The sequence below is a fragment of the Pituophis catenifer genome, unplaced genomic scaffold (genome assembly GCF_029215685.1).
Source record: "Pituophis catenifer annectens isolate HBS135680 unplaced genomic scaffold, rPitCat1.0.hap2 SCAF_2, whole genome shotgun sequence".
Taxonomy (NCBI): Eukaryota; Metazoa; Chordata; class Lepidosauria; order Squamata; family Colubridae; genus Pituophis; species Pituophis catenifer.
Window position 1 is genome coordinate 208,923,392 of NW_027256882.1, and position 18,930 is coordinate 208,942,321.

At 36.6% G+C, this 18,930-nt stretch overlaps 1 protein-coding gene across 3 annotated transcripts in view; it reads left to right on the forward strand.

Annotated features, from left to right (window-relative positions):
- Nucleotides 1-18,930, forward strand: part of PALM2AKAP2 (PALM2 and AKAP2 fusion) — a 253,616-nt gene that overhangs the window by 122,295 nt on the left and 112,391 nt on the right. For 2 of the 3 annotated variants that reach the window (XM_070938551.1, XM_070938552.1), the window contains 2 exons: nucleotides 2,737-2,758; nucleotides 6,623-6,724. In XM_070938551.1, the coding sequence (XP_070794652.1) occupies nucleotides 2,737-2,758; nucleotides 6,623-6,724 (124 nt within the window). Of the gene's footprint in view, nucleotides 1-2,736; nucleotides 2,759-6,622; nucleotides 6,725-12,228; nucleotides 12,910-18,930 lie in introns of all 3 variants that reach the window. The other variant, XM_070938554.1, reaches the window with a different exon arrangement.

An 18,930-nucleotide genomic window follows, 5' to 3' on the forward strand; every position in this document is an offset into this window, starting at 1 on the left:
TGTTGGAATGCTGAACATATTTAGGCAAAAGAAGAAATTGAAATTTGAACTTTTGCAGTTAGCAATAAAGAAATTCATCATATCCTAGAACATTGTTAAATCAAGTGTTCTCTTTCAATAATTCTTGCTGCTTTGTGAAACTTCTTCCTTTTTCCAAGTCAGATAAAGTCATGGGACATTACCTACATCAAATTCAAATTGATTCAATCAATTTTTATTTATTCTGGTCCTCAACCAGAATGTCTTCCAGAATGGCTCACTTTACAGTTAGAAACTACAAAAGTAAAATCTTATAATTTTAAAAGGCACCATTGAAGAAAGAAAATCAATAGAGAGAGGACAAAACAAAATTTATGCACCAGCTTCTTCTATCACTAAATTCTTACAATATCTGGTTAGATAGAAATTGTTCAGGAACAATGGAGTCAAAAGAAACTTTTCTCTCAGCAACGTCAGTGAAATGACCCTGCTTCCTATCCCTGCTCTGACAGAATGAAGCTACACTTCATTTAGTACTTAATTAAGATACTTAAAATGCAATTTACAGTGCGCTGTGTTGGGGGAGGTCATTTTAGGCAGATTTGAAAGCAATGAACTTGATCTGAATTCAGCACAGGTTCTGTAGTTCCCATAGTAATAATCCACAAATTACATTGATTTCACAGCAGGATCCACATGCATGGCTCTATTCTGAAAGAAAGTTGAAATATTCATCCTGCCCAACAGGAGCATAAATCGTTCTTTCTCTCAAAGAAACGTCCATTTTAAAATTAAGGCCATGTAAGACAATGCTGTTGGGTTGCTGACCATATTTAGGCAAAAGAAGAAAACAGAATTGGGCTAAATGGATAGCATAAAGGTTAATTAATTAATTAATTAATTATTACAAAGAACATTTATGAATTCTAAAGAAGCATTGGCACCTTTCATCGCCAGAATTAAAGAAGAGGAACATGTAAATTAAATTACAAAATGAATATAACATACATCTGGGTCTGATTACATACTCAGCTTGCAAATTCCTTCACACTGCACACAACACATGTTTCAAGCAGTAGAAGAGAATGTTTGTAGCTCAGGATTGAACTGTGGCGTCCTTAGTGCTCTCTGAGCTTGGTTGTTTTCTTGCAGACATTCCATTACCTGATTAAGTAACATCATCAGTGCACCGCCAGTCAGGTAATGAAATGTCTGCAAGAAAACAACCAAGCTCAGAGAGCACTAAGGACTCCATATGCTTCAACCTGGCATGTGCATGCTATTTATCAGGAGGTTGCCATTTCTATTTCTGAGAACTATGGACTCCTCAGCAGTCTTACAACAGCTTCTTTCTGATATGTCTGATAAACAGCAGTGGTGGGATTCAGCCAGTTCGCACCACTTCAGGTTGTTAACTTTCTGAGCAGTTTAGCAAACTGTTTGTTAGAAGAAATCATTAGGGCAGAGAACCAGTGGTGAAATCTAAAATTTGTTACTACCGGTTCTGTGGGCGTGGCTTGATGGGGGGGGAATGTGACTGGGTGGGTGTGGCCAATTTTTTTTTTTTAATTTTAAAACCATTTTTTCTACAACCTCTTTGGCAAAGAGGTTGTAAAAAAATGCTTTCAAAAGGCTCTGACGATCCCAGCTGAGTTGCCTGATCGGCAGAGACTTTTTCTTTTAAATTCCTCTGACGATCAGGCAACTCAGCCTGGATCGTCAGAGGCATTTAAAAGAAAAAAAGGGGTTTTTTTTCTTTTAAAAGCCTTTGACAATCCCAGCTGAGCCATGCGATCATCAGAGGCTTTTTTTTTTTTTTTACTTTTAAAAGCATTTTTTCGGCCGAAGAGGTTGTAGAAAAAATGCTTTTAAAAGTAAAAAAAAAGCCTCTGATGATTGTGCGGCTCAACTAGGCATGGGGGGGGGCAGGGATTTTTGCTACCGGTTCTCCGAACCACCCGCCTCCATTGCTACCGGATCAGACGATCCAGTCCAAACCGGGAGCATTTCACCCCTGCAGAGAACCGATTGTTAAATTACTTGAATCCCACCACTGATAAATAGTGATGCTTGGTTATTTGAAAGCATATTTGGTTCACCTTGCAGAGCTGTATTGCTATATTGCTGACTGTAGAGACAAGAAAGACGTTATAATTGGGGAACAGGTCCTCTTGTGTATATGTCCATCCATGCTGGATGAGGAAAAAAGAAGAGTCTGTTTCTCACAGCCAAGTCTGGAAAGAAACCGATCTACCAGTCATGATACAAGATTAGCCCAAGCCAACACGGACAATGGATAATGGAAAATATAATCCAAAATAATTGTAGAATGGATATTAGCCTTTTTAAATATGTGCTTTGCTTCCTAGTAGCACTGTTTCCTTCCATCCTAAATGGAGAGGGATAGAAGGCTTTATTTTCTTACTCAGTGGGAATGGAACATCTCACAGCATTGGGGAAATGAATGGGTCATGTACTTGCAAGTAAGAACAGGAACAAAGTATTGAATAAAAACATCAATGGAAGAATTGAGCATGAATATAGTTGAGCAAGAGAAAACGTATGCATGAATTATATTCAAATGTAAGACTAATCCCCACCTGTGATCAGTTCCAAATGCCCTCTCCTTAAGAGTGGCATTCTGCCTATTCCTAATTTTTAGGTCTACTGTAAATAATATTAATATGCTATGTGCCAAGCACTTTGAACACTAATATTATATAAAACTAATTGATTCCAATGCTTTTGTTATTTCAGAGTTTCTCACACCAAGATGGAGGTAAGTGGTTTGGTTTACTTTTTATACTTGATTTTTTTTCTTTTCTTTTATGGACATCTTTTTTTTATGTATATTTTTTCTTTTATGTACATCGAGAGCATATGCACCAAGACAACTTCCTTGTGAGTCCAATCACACTTGGCCAATAAAGAATTCTATTCTATTCTATTCTATTCTATTCTATTCTATTCTATTCTATTCTATTCTATTCTATTCTATTCTATTCTATTCTATTCTAATTCTAATTCTATTCCATTCCATTCCATTCCATTCCATTCCATTCCATTGATATCTGTAACTATATGAGCATTTTATTTACTACTATACTACTTTTTAACACATACAGTACATACTGTACATATATAAATACACACACACACACACACACACACACACACATATACATACATACATACATACATACACATATACATACATATTGGTCCCTTTCAGATGTATTGGGCTCCAGCCTTCAGAACTCCAGGCCAGCATGGAATTGATATTGTAACTTGTAAGACTCCAGAGTTCTGAATTTACAAAGACGCCATGGTGCTCTATAACACATTTCTGCTGAGGTGCAAGTTAGGCTGTTAGTCATTAAAAACAGCATGAGTTTCATCTCTTGAAAGGAGGATAAAAAGTTATCTGTACATCTCCAAATGGGTAAATCACAACCGAGTTCTAAAACTAGAGGAGGCTTGTTTAAAATAGCAAAGAACAAACTGCTTGCCAAAAAATGAGAGACATCATCACTCAACACATTGCTGTTATCAATTACTATTCAATAATGTGCTACGCCCAGACATGTACCCTGAATTATGTCAGCTTTTATGGGAACAGTTTATTGGTTATACCATAATATATAAACCCTTTTTAATTTGCATACTGAAACAGCAATAATAATGATATAACAACAATACAGCCTAGGTGCAATTGAATCTTACAAATCATAGAGTTGCTTGAATATCCTTTTAATGATACTAGCATAAATTGAATTGCCCAGAGGTCATCTTGCATATAGGTAGTTCTTGACCTATGACCACAATTGAGTCCAAAATTTCTGTTGCTAAGCAAGACAGTTGTTAATTTGCCCCATTTTACGACCTTGTCACAATTATTAAGTGAATCATTGCAGTTGTTAAGTTAGTAACACAGTTGTTAAGTAAATCTGGCTTTCCCAATGACTTTGCTTGTTAGAAGTTTGCAAAAGGTGATCACATGTCCCAGGGACACTGCAGCTGTCATAAATATGAACCAATTGCCAAGCATCCAAATTTTGATCACCTGACCATGGGGATCCTGCAAAATGTTCATAAGTCACTTTTTCAGCATCACTGTAAATTTGAACAATCACTGAACAAACTGTTGTAAATTGAGGACTACCTGTATATTGTTTTAAGAAAGAAAATTAATAACACAATAAATAGGCTCCTCTCCTAGAACTTCAGCACATTATCTATTCTGCCTGCCAGTTATTAATGAATTGTTTCTTCTATAACTAACTCCTTTAAGGCAATTTAAAAATAATATCCCAAATTTAAAGATTCGCAAAAGACTCTCATGCAGACACCCCAGCATTTTTACAAGGAGGTTTGTCTGCTACACCAGAGTAAAATCAGTAGTCTCTGTTATCATTATTTACATAGATTACATTCAGAGTTATGCCCTGCAGCAAACTTGCAAAGTGAAAGTATGAAAGAGCATCATTTGTATGGAAAGAGGAGCAATAAAATGAGAACTAGTCTAAACCGGAGATGTAGCAAAAGGCCATGGAGTCTTAGGATCAAGTTAATCATCTCCACCTGCGCTATCGGTGGCATGCCTGTTTGTTGTGGAGATTCTGGAAATTGTTGTTTTAACCATTCAGTCATGTCCAACTTTATATGCTTTTTTTATGCGTTTGCTTTTTTGGATACATCATCCTTTAATAAATTTGTCTGGAATGTATTTGTTATAATCAGTTTAAATTGCCCTCTTCTATTAATAGCTGGTGGCATAGCATTTAATTTTTTTCCTTTAAAACTCAATTAATTCCATCAGAAAAAAATGAAGACCTTTTAAAGTGGCCATACAGACATCTTATTTAGATATTGGGATGAACTGAATTGTACATGGTGTATAGAGTGTATATGGTGACAGTTCAGAATCTAAAAATCAGTGAAGAAAAAAGGGAATGCAACCATTTTGATATAGCCATGATTTAAAGGGAATTACTCAACTATGTGTGCTGCAGATAAAGAATCATGGATTCCTTGGTCAAATGGGAAGAGTCCCCTTTTAAAATCAGCATCCCCACTATCACATTCTTTAAAATAGCATGGAGCTGCTATCAAGCTTAGTGCCCGTTATGAGCAAAATTGTGAAGGACTAGCCCTCCTCCCCAATTGCCCCTTCCATCACCCCATATAGCTGAGGATTTATGTGAAAAACCAAGGCAGTTTTTCAGCAGCCCTATTTTTGCAGGGCCACTTGAGGGCTTATCTGTATCAGCAGCAGAAATAGAAGACTAATCTTGTGTTGATCTTTTCTTCTTCAAATGACATGGTTAACTAAAGCATTCAGTTTAAGGTTAAAATTGTTATTGACTAGGTTATATGATTTACTAGTCTTCCCCTCATGACCCAGTAATATGTGTTGGGCTGAGCTGATGGGGTCATTTAGATGATCTTTGCTGGCTACTGCCCCATCTCTACACCCAATTCAAAATGCTTAATCTCAAATGTAAACACCTTTAATCTTCCTACTGCCAAATGATGCCAGCTAACCATTAAGAGCAGCCTTAAAAATCCTGCTCTGCCTTAGCAATATATAAAGTTAGGAAAATGACAAGTTTCACCTTTTCTATAGTGCCATTCTATCTTTGAAACTGATTACCCATATAGCAGAAGCAAGAAAACTCTGACAAACAAGCTAGATTCAAACTGCACTTCTTATTCTGATGCAAACACAAAAAGATGTACCAAAAACTTTCTAGTTACAAACATCTGTTTGCTTCTAAACATAACATTCAACTATGGTTATCTTAACTTGCAAATGTACCAACAGTCTCTGTTCAGAAATGTTCAAATTATATTATTTACTGTATTGATTTATAATGTTGCTCAATAAACATTTAACCTGTATGATAGTTCACACCTTTATTAATCCACACCTTGAATATAATACCATGTTTCCCCAAAAATAAGACCTTGTCTTATATTTTTTTGAACCCTGAAATAAGTGCTTGGCCTTATTTTCGGGGAGGTCTTATTATTTTGGGGCGCATGGAGCAAGATGGGGCTCCTCTTGCCATCTTATCTGATTTCCAGCTCTGTGTTTAAATATTTTCGGGGAGGGGTTATTTTCGGGGGAAGGCTTATTTTAGCGCATGCGCTTAAAAGCCCGATTGGTCTTATTATCAGGGGATGTCTTATTTTCAGAGAAACAGGATAAATAAACATTAGCTTTTATGCCCTTGGAAAGAAAACACCCCATAAGAACCCCCTCCCATTGTAGCATTTACTTGAGCAAATATATTGTACAGAGCACCTTGCTGTTTTTCCATGTTTTACAAGGCAAATTACTGTTTGATCTATTTCATTTTCAGAGGTCATTGACTTGCTGACATGTGGAACCTCCTGACATGGTTTCACACCCATATCACTAAAAAAGTCTTAGTCATCAGGTCTTTCTCTCTCCCGCCTCAGCTAGACTATTGAATGGCAATCAAAGCACACTGATTCTGCATTTTGCTGCTTTAATTCAGTTATCTGGCACAAAGCTTCTGATGTCTATTGTTTGGGATAATAAGTAGGGACACTGCTGCCTAAGCAATGAAGCCTCTGGGGTCTTATTTAACTGTATTTCCCATTCTTTGATAACTAGATGCAGTAAATTACATTTACTCCCAGATCCCTGAACTCCCAACTCTCTATTCACAAGCAACAGAGGCTGTTCCTGGGAAAGACAGAACAAGCAGGGTAACTGGTAAGTCTCAATAGAATTTGGTTTATTCTTTCAACAAGTCTGATCTTTTAAAAAAGGAAAAGAAAAAACATGTTGAGTTATCTGGAACTAACAACCAGCTGTATTTTATAGAATAGGGAAATAACAGCTAGCTAATGATTTGGCAGACACCACACCTAAACTTAAAGAGGCTTGTTGCATTTGTTCATAGGTTGAATGAGCTATTACAGAATTGTTTTGATTTGTTTTTCACAGTTGTTAATAGGCAGACAATAGAAAACCTAATATTGTGGTTTATCTGTTTAAAGATAAAAGCAGTAAGAGTATTTATGTTCACAAAGTTTTTGTCAAAAATTAATTCTAACTTTAAAGCAAATTAACATACTTAATCATGTTAACTGTTGCCTAATTTACTAATGACTTCAATTTTATTTCTCACTCATTCGCTCAGAATTAAATTTAAATTCAGTGGCACTTATTCTCATATATCAGTCTACATTTCATTGGTTTCAATTATTTTTAATGATTTGTTTGTAAAAAGCAGCATTTGCATTAAATATTTCTCCCCTTATAAACACTTAGATGGGGGGGACATTCTTTAAATTTGATGAAGTCATTTGAAATTGTTATTTATACATTCTCCATTTAGTGACCCCAGAAGCTGTTCTTTCCTCATTGGAAATACATTTGAGATAGAGGACCCAAATATATTTGTCTTAAGAGTGATTGCATATTTGAAAGTGTTGAAAATTAAAAGCGAACCAACCTCTCTACTAACAAATAGAATTGAGGAAGGGTCCCATTCTCATGAAGCCTAAGTAGAATACTATTTAGTTACATAAGTTAATAAACACAACTGTGGGTTGACAACCATATAAGCAAATCCAAACGTTTTCTGAACCATACACCACTTGAATGAGCCCAGATTCACAAAGATTGGGGCTTTCAAATGCACCTGTCAGTTTAGCAAATCGGGTATGAATATATTATTAAATATGTTTTTCAATATGAGAAGCACAGTGTTTACAAATATGTAACTGTTCAAACCCCCCCCCCAAAAAAAATCCCATAAGGCCTTATTGGTATTCCATTATATATATTTATTTTTAGAGAGATTCTTATAATTAATCCTCATAGGATGAAATATGGACTAAGGGACTTCAATGCTATTGTTTTTATGGGGGCCACCTTCAAGGAACATCTCAATTGTGTGCTTGTGCAATGAACTGTTATTTTTCTTTTCCGCCTGTATATTGTGCCTGGATCCCATCTTATTTTTTGTTTGTTGTGGTTTGTCATATATTATGTTTGTTCTGCCCACTGTCAGTTGGAATCAGGCAGTGCCCCAATTTACATACATAAATATATGATATCCCATTAAGCCAAGATGCTAAGTACCAAAAGTACTATTTACTCTCTTCATTCCCAGTATTAAAAGTATAATAGTAACACAGAAAATAACATTTATCTTCTCTTTTATGCCACTCAAAAATTTGAGTGCTAAAGATGGCATAATTCTCCTTCACAGAACTCAAGAGGAGAGCCAAGTACTCAGATAAAAAGGCAATCCAAAATGGCTTCCTGCTTACTTTACCCCACAGGAATATTTCATGATGTACTACCATTCCAAAAATTATACAAAGGAAAATAAGTCATATTTTCCTCGCATTATCTCCAAAGCTTAGATATAAGTGTGCCCAGCAAGCTTCAGATAGACGAGATCTCTGTATAAAACTGCTACTGTTGAAGGATCCTTGGTTCTCTCTGAACTTGATTGTTTTCTTGAAGACATTTCATTACCCAAATTAGATAACATTATCAGTGCCATCTGCCAGAAAACCACCAAGCTCAGACAGCACCAAGGACCCTTCATGTCAACCCTGAGCTACAAATATTCTCCTTTATTGGTACTATTCTTTGTGTTCGCTTTAGCTTAAAAAGACCCTGCAAACGTATAGGCCAGTGATGGCGAACCTTTTTGGCACTGAGTGCCCAAACCAGGACATGTGCATGTGGGTGCACGCGCCAGAGTGCTGGAAACCTGAAGACGAGCTGGTCTTTGGGTTTCCGGCGCTCTGGCGCGTGCGAAGACCAACACATGTACCAGAAATCAGAAGAGCAGCTGGCGACGGTGTGCGTGCCCACAGAGAGGGCTCTGTGTGCCACCTCTGGCATGCGTACTATAGGTTTGCCATCACGGTTATAGGCCCTTATTAGAGTTTTTCCCTACGAGTATATGCTTGCTTGTTTGGCTATATAGTTCGTCTGTGAGTGAGTGAGTGAGTGAGTGAACAATACTCATATTAGTTATCTTTGTGATATATAGATGACAGGCCTAAAAATATGTAGCATGAATTAAGCCCTATTGAACTCAGTGGGTTTCCTGAGTTGAACATACAGTAATTACAGTATGTTCAATTACATGCATTACAGTAATAGGATAACAACATTAGTATTTGGAATATGATTGTTGTGTATAAAATATGTAAATATTTAAAATAAATAAAACATTCAAATGATCAAGTGACTCAGAGTACATTATATCAACAAAATCCACATAATGAAGCTCTGGTCTCCACAATGCAAAGTCTGTTTTTTTTATAATCAGCTGTTGAAAACAAGCAACAGTGGACATCTGCCTTTGTCATTAGATTTAGAGTTGTTTATGCTGATTGGCAGGTTGCAATCCACCAAGACATCTGGAAGTACAAAGTTATATACATCTGCATTAGAATTTTGGTGTGATATAGCAAAACAATTTACAGAGGCAGGCAGACCACTTTCTACACAGATCAGGAAAGCGACAAAACATCAGTAGATTATTTGGGAGCCGGGAGGGGAACATTTGGTTGATATCTGTAATATCTCTGTAAACCTCCTTCCAGTTGCTTCTGTTACCTTTATCAAGGTCTTCGTTTTTTTCCCCAATACATTACTTAAGCATTAATACTATTATATTATACTAATAATACTATTAATTAATGGTATTTTCTGATTAAGAGTTCAGTTGAAAATTTGAGACCAATTAATAGCTTTTAAAAGACAGCAGTTTGAGGGATTACCATCAACTGACTGTTGATATCCCTGTATTACATGGAAAATGTATTGACTAAAAACTTGCATGAAATGTTACATGCATGGGCCAAAATCTGAAAAATTACAAGATTTTGCCTATAACTGAGAAATTTATAGATAAGATTGATTGTGGTGTTAATTTTAAACTGTTCCCTTCCACATTCCTCCCAGTAAAGTTTCTATATACTTTGGGCTAAGTATTGCCATCATTTGATGCACATGGTAATAAGAAGTAACTTGCACGTGTGAATGACCCATCACAAATGGAGGTAGTCCTTTACTTACAACCACAATTGAGCCCAAAGTTTCTCTTGCTATGCGAGACAGTTGCTAAGTGAAATTTTTCCCATTTTACTACCTTTCTTGCCACATTTGTTAACTGAACCACTGCAGTTGTAAAATTAGTAACACGGTTGCTAAATGAATCTGGCTTCCCCATTGACTTTGCTTGTCAGAAGGTCGCAAAAGGTTATCACATGATCCTGGGACACTGCAACCGTCATAAATATGAGTCAGTTGCCATGAATTTTGATCATGTAATTCTGGATATGCTGCAATGTCTGTCAGCGTGAAAAATGGTCATGTCACTTTTTTCATTGATGGTCTAACTTCAAAAAGTCACTAAATGAACTGTTGTAAGTTGAGGACTATCTGTATATCATCACAGAGAAGGACAACAGAATAACAATACTTTCCAAGAGTTTTTGAAGGCTTTTTTCTAGTTACTACATGCGTTATGATCGCATCTACTGTATTGCAGAGCTTTATGTAGTCATTCAGTGAGAAATTAAATGGCATGTGCATCGATGAAGCAGACCACACTGAGATGAGAAAGTAGAAGATTATGGCCTATATAATAATAAATTTATTTACGGTCACAGATCAAAATGCAAGCATAGCTACAGAAAAACATAGGAAAAAGAACATCACGAACAGCCGGCCACCGGAAGCCCCGGCCGAGAGGCACCACAGCGCTCTCCTCTAATGGTTACGGCTCTTAGAAAAAAATTTGAGACCTGAGAGGTAGTGTATGAGGAGCCATCCCCTAAACAATACAAGGCCAAATCACTATCATTGGGCCCACAGAAATCTGTCTCTAAGAGAGACATCAAATTAGTCCTGGCTACGTTGTACATGGGGCAGTGTAAAAGGACATGCTCCACAGTCTCAACCTCCGCTCTACCACAGGGACATGGGATTATGGCCTATATATTGATCAATAGCACTAAAAGGCTTAATTAAAACTCTACTATTCCTGGATTTTCCATTTCTGCTTTTTCTGTTTCCTCTAAGCATTGATGTTGCTTTTAAAGCTAGGTGAATTGGAGTAAATGTGAAACCCAAGATGCTTAAAAAAAAAAAAAATAGATGATAAAGAAGTTCCCTCCCTTCTGGAGAGGCCTGGGGTGGGAAAAGTAACCGAAACTTAAGTGGAAGTATTTCTAAGGGGAACAATAGAAGCCCCAGGGAGTCAATATAGGTACTCTGCTCAGTTTTGTTAAATTGCACAAAAATAAACAATTCAGGAAGGTTTGCATTATTTTCTGTACTTGCATCTCTTGTTTGTTTGTTTGTTTGTTTGTTTGTTTGTTTGTTTGTTTGTTTCTACTGGTGATGGGATAAGAACCTATAAATAACACTGAAACTTTCACCACTGAAAAGTTCACTTGAACTGCTCTTCTTGCTTCTGAGAGTGTGCTAGGGTACAATAATCCCTCACTTTCAAGCATATCTTTGCTACCAAGAAGACTAAACAATTGCTTTGTTAATTACAGCCCTATTTCTTGGAAAACTGACTTCTTTAATTCCACATTCTGTGGCATTTCTATAGACTTGCAGAATCAATGCCTATGTTCAACTTTAATAATGATGCATTATTAATAATGATGCATTATCAGGGTATTTTTATTTCCTGTCCCTTCCTCTTGGTGATGCTGTATATTGTGGATGTAACATACAGCTTCTAAGTTGTGCAGAAACTCCCCCGAAGTAGAAATTCAAGTGATTTTTTTTTTTACTGTGCTTCACTAATTGGCCAGTATAAGAGGAATTCTCCAGGTTGTTAAATATCCCCATGTAACATTTAGTGTTATATGTCCTATTTCCCTGGTGTGGGCAATCAGAATTTGGACAATGACCATATTTACTATGTGAACTAATTCAATAACATAGGCATTATGGTAGACCTGCTTGTTTGTCACCCCCCTATTACAGAAAATATTAGAAAGTTATCCATTCACTAGAAAAGGTCTGTCTAGTACTAGTTGCATCAACCTTTGTTAAGATAACAACTGCTTGACTTCACAGTTTGCATCTCTAACATAGGCTGCTTGGCATTTTAGGTCACAGCTTCTTTGGGTATATAGTTGTCTGCTTGTCTGTTTGGCAATTAACCATTCACATGCTTCTTGCTGTTGTAACAAACACTTCCTCTCTTGTTTCCATTCAAGCTTTGTACAGCATGGAAATTAATGTGGAGAAAGACAAACAAACTGGAGAGACCAAGATTCTCTCTACGTCCCCCATTGGCCCCGAGGCTGCCCGTCAGAGAGGAATCAAAGTCTATGATGATGGTACCAAAGTAGTCTATGAGATGCATTCTGGAGGCACGGTGGTAGAAAACGGAGTACATAAATTAAGCTCAAAGGACGTAGATGAACTTATTCAGAAAGCAGGGCAATCAAGCATAAAAGGAGGGGCTATATCAATAGTGGATGGAAACCTCAGCCACATGAAGGAACAAATTCTTTTTAAGGAAGCAAAACTAGAGATGGTGCACAAATCCGGCAAAAGACTTTCCGGGAACCCTCCACACCAAGCAAAACTTTCTGGGGATGAAATCCCAGAAGCCAGTTCAGATCACCCAGTAACAATGATATTTATGGGTTATCAAAATATTGATGATGAAGATGAGACCAAAAAGGTATTGGGCTATGATGAGACAATCAAGGCCGAACTGGTCCTTATTGACGAAGATGATGAAAAATCATTACGTGAGAAGACAGTGACTGATGTGTCGACCATGGATGGAAATGCTGCTGAGTTAGTTTCTGGGAGGCCCTTGTCAGACACAACAGAGCCCTCGTCACCAGAGGGAAAAGAAGAAAGTTTACCAATGGAAAAAGTCCCAGGTACAGAAAAGAAAAAGCGCTGTCAGTGCTGTATTGTCATGTGACCATCTTCCTTCCTTCCTTCCTCCTCCTCCTTCTTCTTCCGAGCAGCTCGTGCTCCATCACTCCCTTAGACCTCACTGTATTTTTCTAACTGCAGTACTGTGAACTGGAAGTGACTGCCTCCATTGCCTTGCAGTTGGTTTGCTCTGATTTTTCTAACTTGTCAAGGGAGATGAGTACAGACTTCTCACCAAATGCACTCTTTTAGGATTATTTTTAGAGGGTGAGAACAAAAACAGTGAACAAAGTGCTGTTCTATTTGAAAAATATCTATATCAATATAAATATATAATATATGAATATGCATAGTTGAGTATGTGTAATATGCATATTTATGTATTGCATATATTTATTAGACTTATAAATGTATATGAAGAATTTTACTTTATATAACTAGCAGGTATGATCAACCTCCAAGGTTTTACAGGATTCCTAAGTTTCACATATATGTGAGCCTTAAACTGCATTTTAATGTTGTACGTTTTTTAAGAAACAGGTTTTATTTTTTACTGGGGTAAGGGAAAGACATTTGATCATGTTGTTTGAGATCCTAATATTTGAATTTTTCTTCCCCAAAGAAAGACTTTGTTCTAATTTGGGAAGCTGTTTAGTAAGACTTTTTCCCATATAAGCCCCAATAAAACTGGTCTTGTGGACAATGTACAATGGGATCAACCCAACTAGCATCATGTTGACTGGAACCTTCATTTGTTTTGCTCAAGTTTCTGATGGGCTCTTCTACAAGGGTCATTGAAAGGAATGCATTTTGCACAGTCTCCGTGCTTAGCGTTCCCATATAGTTGGCTTCAATGAGGCTTGTATGCATGCAAGTGTGGATCAGAATTCAGTTGTGACATATTTTGCAACACTGAAAGCACCACACTGATTTCACTACTGACTGGTATTGCTAAAAATAATTGAATAGTTGCCTAGGGAACTTGGAGTGATGATTTAGGATTTTGTTATCATTGTTTTATTTTGGCCTTATTTAAATCTTGTAGTTTTCAGTATTGTGCTTATGTCCCATCTCCCTACAGTCAAACTAAAATGAGTATGTCATGAAAATGGGTCCAGAATTGCCAGGATTAAATTATTGTCACTGATTTTACTTGTTTGCCTTTCAGTAACAGTGCCTACTTATGTATATGGTCTGCTTGTCGGAACTGTGATATGTAAAAGATGATTTTGTGGTTTATATAAAATATGTATCCATAATGATTGTCTTATGATCTAAATTTCCCAAAAAGAAAAAAGAAGAGAGCCACTTTTTCTCAAGAATAGAAGGCCCCAGTTCTCAAAGTCTCTTTAGAGGTTGTTATATTTGCCTCCCAGAGAATAAAAAAATCAAAGTAGAAAAGCTAGCATTTTTGTAATAGGTAAGCATCATATGAACTATCATCATCTTCCAGTGTCTCCTTCAGATAAAGTAAAAAAGCCCAGTGAGAATCTTAGCCTCATATTAGCATCACCAGAATCACTTTCTATGTCCTTCTGCTTGAGTGTTTGGTTACTAAGGGCTCATCCAATGTGCTATGTTCCCATTCTTGACAATACAAAAAGGACAGCACCCACAACATAGTTCATACCAAATGGCAATTAAGCCAGTAGTATTGCTGCCCTCTGAGAAAATAATGTGGATTACTTTTAGGTTAGTGATTGGCTCTTCAAAGGCTGGGAAAAAAACAGTTCTATAATACCTGTTCTGTAAATTCTAAGGAGGATAAAGAGAATTAATTACATTTTTCTCCAGGTAAAAGTTACTTCCACAAGCAGTAAGTTTGAAGTGACACCCGCCACCCCCATGCCTGCTTCTTATCCTCCTTGCCAGCTCTCACCCTCATTTGTTTGCATTGCTCACGGCACCTCATTCCCCCCATTAGAGAATTGCCTCTTTCAAGATGGCAAAATAGGCTTCAATAGTGTGTTGTTATTCAAAGCTTCTGCCACTAGGTTTGTCCTCTAACCTTTGCACAGGAGTCTGCCAAAACCAAGACTGTGACAACTCATGGGATAAATGACAGGTCTGCATCCCAAATTAGATTGCACTCGCAGGAGAAGGATGTGATTCTACTCTTTTCAGGAAACCTCAGCCCTACAAAATAAAAATGCATTGGGCAAGGCATTGCTGGTGCAACTGCGGGGGTGGGTGGGGGGAAGCAGAGTCTGCCCTCATGCACAACAAAATAACAATCCCTCTGTAGTGAATCTTTGATAAAAACAAAAACAAAATCCACTGCCTACAATTATTGCTGTCAAAAAGCCAGCACAGTAAATCATAGATGGACGTGTTTTCAAAACTTGATGGTATTTCCTAAACATCTTTATTTCTGTTTTGCAGTAGCAATATTTATTTCCTCAAAGACCTGCATTCAGTTTAACATGCAATCAATATTCCCATGTCCAAACCTACCCCCCAAAAGAAAAATATGTGCCATGACAGTGAGGTATGGTCTCTCTCTGTCAACCACAACAAAAAAGGCCAAACGGATGCCTAGCCAGCCAGCCAGATGGGAGAAAGGAGCCCTTCAGTCTCTAGCAGTTGCCAAACTCCAAAGGCTCCTCCTCCATGTTTAAGTGAATGTGTACGTGGGAGGCTTAAGACTAAGATAGCAGACAAAATACTTCCTTCAGGCACCTTAGATCAGCTTCAACCAGACTAAGTAATGGGCTCATAACAAGATGGAGGATTTACTGTGAGGACATGTCCTCAGCAAATGGTTAGTGGGGCATCCTTGCATCGAGATGTAGATGAGCTCTAAGTGTTAAGAGTAGGAAATTATGATTGACCACAAGAAATACAAATGTCTTGCAAAACAGTCTTTGCTTAAAGTTCATCAAATTAGTTTTCATGTTCATCTTGTAAAAAGGTTCTGCACATTATAAGTACCCATATAATTTAAACATTGCTTCTTTATTTGCTTTGTCTCATTACGCCTACTGAAACTTTGAGATATTTTTACCCAGGATTGTCCCCAAGAAGAAATGAAAAACACAGTTTCAGGGTAACAAGTGATTTCCTTTTGCCTTCTCAGTGTCAGCTGAGTATACAGCCATTATCTGACTATGAAATATATTCTAATCATGAGTAAAAGTATCTCAAAGCTATGATCAAAAAATCTGTAGTCCTTCAGGGATTGCTGGCCTCCAGTTTTCATCAGCCCCATCGGCATCTCCTATCACATCAAATTCGAGAATAAATGGATATAGCCACAGTTGTACTATTCCTGCTCTTAATGCTACAACCCGCATGCCAGGTTCTTTGGAAACGCAACCTTCCCATTTCATCAAGAGCACTATCTGGTCATTCACTTCTCTCCAGAGGGAAATGAGCAGGAGAGTGCTGAAGCCTCTCTTTTGGGGAAGATTTAAGTAGGCTCATTGTCTCAAGCAAGTATTTCAGTAAAGTTATGGTAAAACATGCTAATTTATTTTTTCCAGTCTGTGTGCTCTTCCACATCTCTCATTTGAAGCCTTCTGTGGTTGAGTTCTGAGATGCTTTTCCTAATTTTTAATACCTAGTTGGTATGACCCACCTCCAAATTTTTAGGGGTTCCATTAGCATCTGAAATAGAAATTTTGGATTATAAGGTTATAAGAGGCCTCACTGAGGGGTTTGTTTGTTTTTTTCTTAAAGTGTCAAACAGAAAGAGGCATAGGCCGATAGAAAATAATGATTCCTTGGTAACAGGAAGCCTTCCAATGATCTGGGTCCTATTGGTATCTTCTGACAATTAGCTGTATCCATAAAATTTACAATAGAAGTGAAGATTTCTAGTGGTATCAAAATAATTTCAACTAAGGAAGAATTTCATGAATCCTATAGAAACGTACTAAACCAGCATTAATCTTGCTGGAGAAAGAGGTTGTCTCCTAATGTGTATCTATTTTCTCTCAGGTGGTGCTTTATTGTATTAACTCTTAAGTTTTAAATGTCATGTTGAACAACAATTTTCCTCTGAGCTCTTTTCTTTCTGTGCCATTAAGAAAGATATCCCTGCCTGGTAACTTTTCAAGTGAGGAATACCAACAATCTCCAGTGAGTTTTGAAAAACCAAATCTCAATCTTAAATCCATTTATTTGGAATTAATGTTGAACTTGAGTTCAGTTGAACATACTTCTGTACAAGCATGTCAGAATCATAGACTTAAAAAGACAGATCAGTCCACCAAAAGATAAATTCTCTCATTAAAACATTTTCCATTAAAAAATTGTTTTAAAGCCACTTTAAGGTCCTTGTTTAGTGACTATAGTTGTGACCAGCAACTTAGTCATTCAGTGAAGCTGTCACTGTGTGAAACTGCAAATCCGCTTATGATCTTAATTCAGTTTTTTGTTTGCTTTACAGACCTGCAAACTAAACTAAATGAAGCAATTGCTAAATAAGGACCACCTGTACTACATCATAAAATAAAACAAATCAGACAAACTAATAAAAATAAACTTAAATTTGCACAATTAATGGTAATGTAATACTACACATTTCTATAAATAAATTAAGAAAATTAGAGGAATAACATTACTTTTCCACAAGGAAACAGTCACAGACCAATTAATATTTTCTTACAGAGCCCTATATTTGACAATACATTAATAATGGTTATTATTTCATTATTATTTATTTTTATATTCATTTGATTGGCAATCTCAATTTTTGCAATATTACTATATTTAATCTTCCTTTGTGCAATATCATTCACCTAATCTTTCAAGTTATTCAATAAACATTTGGTGAAAATTTGAAAAAAGTGATAATCATCTACAACTCCTGTTAACATTTTTGCTAGGTAATAGAGGGCAGAGGAAAGGTTTAAAGGTTAGAAGTAGAGCACAAATGTAGCACTTTTTCTGATTGAGCAAAATACTTTTGATTTTCGATTATCTTTAGTAAATTGTCAGCATTCCACACGCATTCATACATACCATGAAAGTTAAAGTAAAATTCACATATAATCTAAAATGGAGATTATCTTATTGTTGAATGCTTATTTCCTCTCAAGTACAACAAACTGCTGAATAAAACAGTACTGATTCTAATGCCTTTAAACAAATATATATTTCACTGATATCAACAAATGTCTTGAGCAACACGTCCCTGATTAATTTTTTTCCAAAGATTTTTAGGACAACCTCTTGACTTTTATTATTATTGACTGGCTTTTCCTCATGATCCCGAATTCAAGTCCAGCTAACCATCCATCAGGAAAAAAATACACCTGCCTTCAATCCTAATGATTTCAACAGGAATGAACATTATAATGTTCATTATGCCTAATGAAACCTACAATCCAGAACAATTAAAATATAAAACATTACACAGAGATGAACAGATAATTCAAACTTCTACAAGGATCCAGCCAGCTTTATACACCTGGGGCCTGCATATGGTCAGTACTGAAACCCTAACTGTAGTCCCAATAAATTTGGAAGATGTTAAGATAGGAAAGGCCAATCTGAGGAGCTGGCGTTAAAATTCAAAGTCAATAATGTTTTGAAAATATATTTGGAGGCCGTCTTCACCTAAATATGATTAAAGCAAACCAAATGGGAACTAGAAACAATCAGATTACACTATATATATATTTTCTAAGGATTGGCACATTCTAGATTACATGTGTATCATTTTAATAATGCTCCACAACTCTACCAATTTCCTCTAAATAAGTATGGGAATTGTAGGGTTGTGTCCACAGTTGCATTCAAAAATGCTAGGTTTCAATTGCAGGTCTCTGGACGACTCAATATATCCTTTCAGGGGGAAAAATGTTTTTTAAAAAATTTTCCAGGATTGTATCTTTGCAATTCCAGCACAGAGAAATATTTTAAACAATAAATACAAAAGGCAAGGTCTAGATTCTTGACAGTTTGGCACAATGACTATTTAGCCTTAATTTTTGTAATTAAATATTAAAAAATGCAAAGGGGAAAAAAATCTTTTCAGTGTGTTTTCCTAAAATACAAGTAATCTGTGCATTTTAAAA